Here is a 7728-nt window from a genome sequence, read left to right on the forward strand (position 1 = left end):
AGTATGCGTCATGCCTTGTATTCTGTCAAGAAGGCCAATCTTTCAGTAAAAGAATACTTGGCCAAGGTGAAAATGTTGTGTGATAGATTGATTGCTGCTGGCAATCCAATATCTGAACAAGAACAGGTCAGTATAATTTTAGCTGGCCTCTCGATGGAATATGAATCTATTCAAATTTTTGCCTCGGCGACTCCAATATCACTTGAACTCTTAATTGAAATGTTAATTGACTGCGAATCAAGGCAACTAGCTCTTCTAACAGAGACACTATTTCAAGCAAATCTGGCTTCTCATCCCAAACAAGCCGCTGATAGAAATTCAACACGTACTGGGCTTTCACATAACTACCAGCAGGAGTATAAGCCTGGTCATCGGGGTCATGGTCGTGGTTGGTCTCGTGCCAGGGGCCGTATGAGTAGTCGTGGCTGGTCTCGCTCTAAGCCTCAGTGTCAACTCTGTGGTAAGATCGGTCACTTAGTTCAGACCTGTTATCATCGTTTCGATGAGACTTTTTCAGCGGTCGACTCCAACCAACAAGTGTCTGTTAACTGTCATTAGTTTCAAGATCAGGATAACTCCTCTACACGTTCTTATTCTCGTAAATGCAACTTTTATTGGCAGCCTTCTTCTCAACCTTCATTTTCTCCAGATTCTGATCAAGGCGGGTATCCTGATTCTGGAGCTACAAACCATCTCACACTAGATATAACAGCCCTTACGAATGTTGCTCCCTATGCAGGTACGAGTCATGTGTCTATGGGAAATAGTGATCCTATCTCTATTGCTAATGTAGGATCTGCTAGTCTGTTGGCTGGTTCTAGACTGCTACGTCTTCAAAATGTTCTTCATGTTCCTAATGTTTGTAAAAATTTGCTATCTGTTGGTCATTTTGCCAGAGATAATGCAGTGTATTTTGAATTTCACCAGTTCTTGTGTTATGTGAAGGATATAAAGACAAAGAAAACACTCCTAGTGGGCCACATGCGTGATGGTCTTTACAGGTTCGACGTGTCTAACTCGTCTCCTTCCTCATCTGGTGTGACTTCACAACCCACCTCGACTTTCTTAGGTGCAGCTCGAGTTTCCTCTTCGACTGATCTGTGGCACAAAAGACTTGGGCACCCCTGTTCCAATGTGCTTGGTTGGGGTTGTTATGTGAGACTGTAACATTCCGTTTATTAGGAAAAATATGTTGAATGTTTGCTCAGCTTGCCAGTTTGGCAAAGCCCATAGGCTACCTTTTAAAGCTTCTAGCACAGTGTACTCAGCACCTTTTAAATTAGTGGAATCCGATGTTTGGGGTCCTTCTCATGTTCAATTAAATGGTGTTATTTACTATGTTTCATTTGTAGATATATATAGTAGATATACCTGGGTTTACTTTCTAAAGTCAAAGGTAGACGTGTTTCAGTGTTTTCTACAGTTCAAACAGATGGTCCAAGTTTAATTTGGTGGTTTCATTAAAATGTTTTAATCTGACTGGGGAGGAGAATATCGTTCATTGTCTAGGGAACTTGCACATCTTGGCATTCAACATAGGGTCACTTACCCTCGCACTTCTGAGCAAAATAGGGCTATTAAATGAAAGCATCGTCAGATCGTTGACATGGGACTGACTCTTCTCACTCAAGTAGGTTTACCTCTGAAATTTTAGTCGTATGCTTTTGCACATGCTGTTCACATCTAAAACAGCGAAGTCCTTATGAACTGCTGTACAAAGTCAAACCGACCTACTCACATTTTAAAGTTTTTGGTTGTGCCTGTTATCCCTGGTTGAGGCCTTATCATCCCAACAAACTACAATTTTGGTCCAGTCTCTGTATTTTTCTTGGCATTGGACCCAACTACAAAGGGTATTAGTGTCTTGACAAGCATGGTCGAGTGTTTATCTCTAGGCATATTACATTTGATGAGGCTCTTTTTCCCTATCAAACTGTGTTATCCTCTGAGCAGTCAGCTCGAGTAGTTCATCATCAGTCTCCCATTCCCATGGTGATTAAAGGTTCTTCTTTAGTTCCTATTAGTTCCTCGTCTCTGGAACATGGTCCTTCGGTACATGAGAAGCTTGCTCTCTCGGCCCATGAGGAACGTGGTCTCTCAGCACATGCGGACGATGTTGCCCAACAACAATCTCGAGTGGACTCTCAAGTACAACAATCTGCTTCTAGTCTTAGTATTGGTTAATCACAACCTCGAGTGGACTCTCCAGTACAACAACCTGCTTCTAGTCACTCTTGCTCGCCTACCTCTGAAACTTACTCTTCATCTTCTACCAGGCAAGTTCAGCCTAGTACTAATACACATCCGATGCAAACTAAGTCCAAAAGTGGGATTTTTAAGCCACGTTTATTCACTTCAGTTCTTACAGATCAAGAACCTACTTCCATCGTTGAAGCATTTCAAAGCCTCGCCGACACAGACGGTATTTAATCACCGAGTACAATCGCTTTACTCGCAAACCACACTTGGGATCTTATGCCTCTACCTGTTGGAAGGAAAACAGTGGGTTGTAAGTGGATATTTAAGATTAAACGAAATACTGATGGGTCTGTCGCTCGGTACAAAGGTCGGTTAGTGGTCAAGGGCTATCTCCAAGAGGCTGGTGTTGACTTTTGGGATACTTTTAGCCCTGTTGTCAAGCCAACAACTGTTCATGTAGTGCCGGCTCTTGCGGTCTCAATGGGGTGGTCTCTTTGTCAGGTCGACATCAACAATGCCTTCCTGAATGGTGATTTACAGGAGGAAATATACATGGTGCAGCCACCAGGGTTTAAGCAACTTGGGGACAATGGTCAACAGCTGGTGTGTCGATTAAAGAAAGTACTATATGGCCTCAAGCAAGCCCCTCGGGCTTGGTTTCATAAGCTTAAGGAGTTCTTAGTTGATACAGGGTTTGTTGCCTCTAAAGCTGACACTTCTCTCTTTGTTTCTCAATCGGGCTTCCAGCTCATGTATGTTTTAGTCTATGTCGACGATATTATCGTTATTGGAAACAACAATCAAGCTATAGATTAGTTTGTACAGAAGCTTGATGATCAATTTTCTTTGAAATATCTTGGCCGACTTAACTACTTTCTTGGTATCGAAGTCCAGTACATCACCACTGGTATTTTTCTTAGCCAACGAAAGTATATACTGGATCTGTTGTGAAGGGCTTCTATGGAGAGGTCTAAAGCTACACCTACACATATGATCATGACATGTCAATTGTCAGCCACTGAAGGACAACCTGTTGAAAATACTTCTTTATACAGGAGCATTGTTAGGGCATTGCAATACGTGGTTATTACTAGACCCGATATTGCTTTTGCAGTTAACAAAGTGTGCCAGTTTTATACACAACCCTTTGGATGTGCACTTCAAAGCAGTCAAGAGAATCTTGCGTTATCTACATGGGACCATAGATCATGGGTTGCATTTTACAAAGAACTCGAAGCTCTTGCTTGAAGGATTTTCTGATGCCAGCTGGGGGTCTGACATTAATGATCACCGGTCCACATCCAGTTACTGCATCTTTATCAGAGGGAGTCCAATCTCCTAGAGCTCCAGGAAGCAGCCGGTAGTCTCACGGTCGACTGCTGAGACTGAATACAGAAGCCTCGCCCATGTTGTTGCTGAAATGATATGGATCCAGTCATTATTAACTGAACTAGGAGTTTCTCTTCGCGGCAAGCGGCAAAGCTCTTGTGTGGTGTGATAGTTCAGCAGCTATGGTAGTAGCAGGAAATCCAATGTTGCACTCGAAGTTTAAACACGTTGAATTGAATCTCTTTTTTGTGAGGGAGAAAGTTGCTCAAGGTTTATTTCAGGCGGGTCACGTACCAAGTCAGGAACAGGTTGCAGACATATTGACTAAACCGTTAGCAGCAAGTTTTTTCAGTAAGTTTCGAAGTCAACTTCGAGTGTCAACCAGTGGAGTGTTAGTGATGGCAGAGGAATGAACAAGCTCGGGGCATGTTAGGGATAAGAAGTCAGTAGTTAGTTAGTTAGCTAAGGTTGTTATCAACTGTCAAGTTAGTTAGGGTTAACATCTCTCTCTATTAAATGCATGTACTCTCAAATTAATGCGTATGAAAAAGAATCATGAGTTGGATTCGTTTACTCGTATGATCTTGACAATAGGAGATATGTTGTTAACCCGATTGCTGCCCAAAAGTTTAATGTGTTGTATAACCAAAACATGGATGATACATCTATTATATCTGAAAAATTAATCTGATAATCGGCCGGTAGTAGAGGAGGACCTGGTTGGGGTGTAGTGCTGTCGGCTGATTTTAAAGATACGTAATACTTGATATGGTATTTCATGGATGAACTGTTATCAGCTTTCTCTAGAGGGCTTAAAGAGACAGCATAAGTGGCTGTTATAATTAGCACTATCATTACTAGAAATGTATTACGCATCTCAAGCGGGATACCCTTTCTTCCTCGACCTGCCATTGTTGCAAATTTTTGAAAACATGACAACTTCGGCCATAATTTGATGTGGATTGAAGAGATGGACTTATTAGGAAGCTCGGAACCACTCAAACCTCCTGCTTTTGTTATCAAATCTTTAACCGAGCCCTTATAATTATCCACTTGCCTTTCATCCAATGGACAGTCTGGTTGGATATCTAGAGCGATGGATCCCTTCAAATTTTTGGCATTGATATGGTCTCGGTATAAGTGTCCCAAAGAATACTTTTACCACTTGTTAATTAGAAAATTCATGTAAATAACCCTTTTATCATATACGATATACATCAATAATTGAGCTAACTAGCAAAATTAGCATACCGAGGTGAGTTTTGATAGTCGCAATATGTAGAACTGTGTTGCCATCAATGTCTCAAGAACTAAGTTGTTCTTTCTCCCAACGTTAGGCGCCTTCGTGGCGGCCACCCCACCAAGACTTGGAATACTTCAAACATGTCGTTTTTTTACTGCAAGATGGAAAACCGTCTCGTCTCGAACAGTCACATCTTCAACAGCCTCGGGGCAAACCTCAAGGAACTTGATCAAAAGATCAACATCTCCTGTTTGAGCCACATGATGCAGAGGGGTCAAGCCTCCCCTTCCTTTAACACGAACAAGGCCTTCATCAAACTTGAGGAGTCGAAGCACAGTGATAAAGGGTGAGAAGGATGAACGCGAAAGCGGATCGTAAAGTTTGTCAATGTCGCGGATTTGACTTAGGGCTCTAGACGTTTGGAAAGAAACTTGAATTTTTTTTTGACACAACCTGAAACGAAATTAAATCCAAGTTAGATAAAATAATTAAAACAAATAATAAATCAAGGATTCAGGAGGTGAATAAAGAAGATAAATGGAAAGATACTGGAAAGATAAAACGTGGCGTGTAAAAATCCTAAAAAGCCTTGGAAACACGAAGAATCCACAACTCCCTTCAAGCGGTTCTAATTTCCCCTCCAAGATAACAACCTTGGCAAGAAAAAGTTTAAAGATGATCCCGACAATCTAAAAATATTGTTAAAACTCTTCTAAAAGAAACTCAAGAGAAATTCTTAAAAAGAAAAACTCAGAGAGAATTTATTAACTCAAAAGAGAAATAGAATAATAATGAATTGTCTCCTTGTGTACAATGCAAAGGCCTATATATAGGCTAGATAAATAAATCTAAATAAAACTCCCAAGTATACTAGAACTCTAATTTAATCTAAATAAGAAGTAGTTTTAAACTAAACTTTCTTGTTAACATAAAATTCCTAAATAACTTAAAATACTTAATAATTATCAAAAAATCGGAATAAAATAATAATAAAATAATAAAAGCTAATAAATAAAATATTGTGCTCATATATAATAAAAATTAAGCCTAAAACTTAAACCCAATATGAAACGTCTAAGCTTGTAAGATCAATTGGGGTTCTTGAAGTGAAATGATTAAGCTTGTTAGCATTTTCCACATGAGCTTGTCATCATAGATTGAGAGTTTAGGCCCACGAACATAATTAGTCTCTTCTAATTCATCATTACTCCAGAATTTATTGTCTTGAAACTTCAACTCTTCTTCTCGAATTTTTTTCGTGATAAAGTCTTGAACCACTAAATTGAGTTTTGACTTTATCTGTTTGGATTTTGATCTCGTAATTGGGTCTTGAGGAAAACTAAACTCATCTCTATTATGGCTTTTGAATTAGGCTGAGTTACTCGTATCACGCGGCTTGCGTTATGTTATTTTGCAGAGCCAAGTGCATGGGGCTAAACCCAGCTTGATTTAACTTTCTTGCAAACGATGGCTTTAAGTTGATCATCTCCATCATAAAATCAACATGCCCAGCACTGGCTGCTACATGCAATGGAGTGTCAAGAAAAAAAACATGATCAATACGCTCCAAAACATATGGATCTTTCTGAATTAGCTCATACAAGACATTAATGTTCCTGTTTGTGCAGCCCCTATCATACTCCAATCCATAGCTACGGGCCCCTATCATACTCCAATCCATAGCTACGGAGAAGTGGAGATAATAAATTATGCAGCAAATTTGATCAGGCTACTGAGAAATGATAAAATTTGCAGGAAAACAAAGAGAATAGAGACACATAAGACAATATAGAGAGAATAGAAGCTATATTTAGCAAAACACACAGCAAAGCAACCATAATTTTATACATGACTTCAAACACGCTACTCTGGAAAGAGAAACTTCTTAAAAGGTCGAAGGGAGCTTCCACACATGGCGGAATTGCAAGCACTCGGAAATATCCAATAATTGGAGGCAGTGGATCCCCGCGTACCCTACACATACTTTTTTCACATTGACACCACCGTATTAAAAAAAAATTCAATTATATATGAGCCGCCCACTTTGCTAAGATGAAATTTTTTGTTTTTTGTTTTTTCTAGTTTTTGCTTGTTGAATTAACAATTTTGAATCAAGGAATATGTCAAAGCTGGACATTTGGCATACATTCATATTATAGATGAAATAGGTGATTCACATCATAATGTCGAGAGTCAATAAGAAATTTGAGAAATACAAAAAGAGCTTCCAATGATATCTTTGATATTAAAGTTGAAGGAGCTTGATCTCTCTTGGTGAAGAAAAGGAAGGGATCTTACATTGGTGGTGGATTTGATAATGAGCCGGCCGTGGACCTCGATGAATGGTTGCCTTACTTATATAGGATTGGTGGTAGAGTCATGTGTAACAGGATATGACTAGACCTTACTAAGATGAGATCAACCATGCTGTAGATAGTTGGTGGCAAGATTTCTATGATGTGTACCGGGAAGCAACGAACATAATTGGGAGAGTTCCGATTGGATTTGATGGTGATTCCATAGGCAAGCCCTGGCTAGGTGAAGAAACGGATAGCGTTTGATTTAATGGAGTGAAAAAAAAAATGAGTTAGTCGAGTTGACAAGTCTTATTTTATCATCCTATCTTGATTTGAGTTTTTTTTTTTTTGCATTTACTTGAGTGAAATAGAATTCAAGTTGACTTGTACCGAATCAATTGAAATTGTTCAATTAAATTTTTTAAAAATTAAACATGTCAAAATAAAGTTAGGGGCGAAGCCAGAAAACTTTTTTAGGGGGGAGCCGAAATTAAATTGTAAATTTTACGATAGTAAAATTACAATTTCACAATTTTAATAGCCTATATCTTTATAATTTTTAAATTTTAGGAGGCCAAAATACAATTTTACTTTTACTAATTTAATATTTTTAAATTTTTAAAGGGCCTAAATGAAAAACTTTTCCATTTTAGCGGGGTC

The 7728-nt window shown here is 39.0% G+C and overlaps 1 protein-coding gene across 1 annotated transcript; it reads right to left on the minus strand.

The window, feature by feature from the left end:
• Nucleotides 1-4098: 4098 nt before the first annotated feature.
• On the minus strand, nucleotides 4099-6452 carry LOC108451310 (uncharacterized). The gene is made up of 3 exons (XM_053020343.1): nucleotides 6276-6452; nucleotides 4942-5088; nucleotides 4099-4632 (listed from the first exon to the last, which is right to left on the minus strand). The coding sequence occupies exons 1-3, from the start codon at nucleotides 6450-6452 to the stop codon at nucleotides 4099-4101; spliced, it is 858 nt and encodes a 285-aa protein (XP_052876303.1).
• Between the last annotated feature and the right edge of the window lie 1276 nt (nucleotides 6453-7728).

Source organism: Gossypium arboreum, chromosome 10 (genome assembly GCF_025698485.1).
Source record: "Gossypium arboreum isolate Shixiya-1 chromosome 10, ASM2569848v2, whole genome shotgun sequence".
Taxonomy (NCBI): domain Eukaryota; kingdom Viridiplantae; phylum Streptophyta; class Magnoliopsida; order Malvales; family Malvaceae; genus Gossypium; species Gossypium arboreum.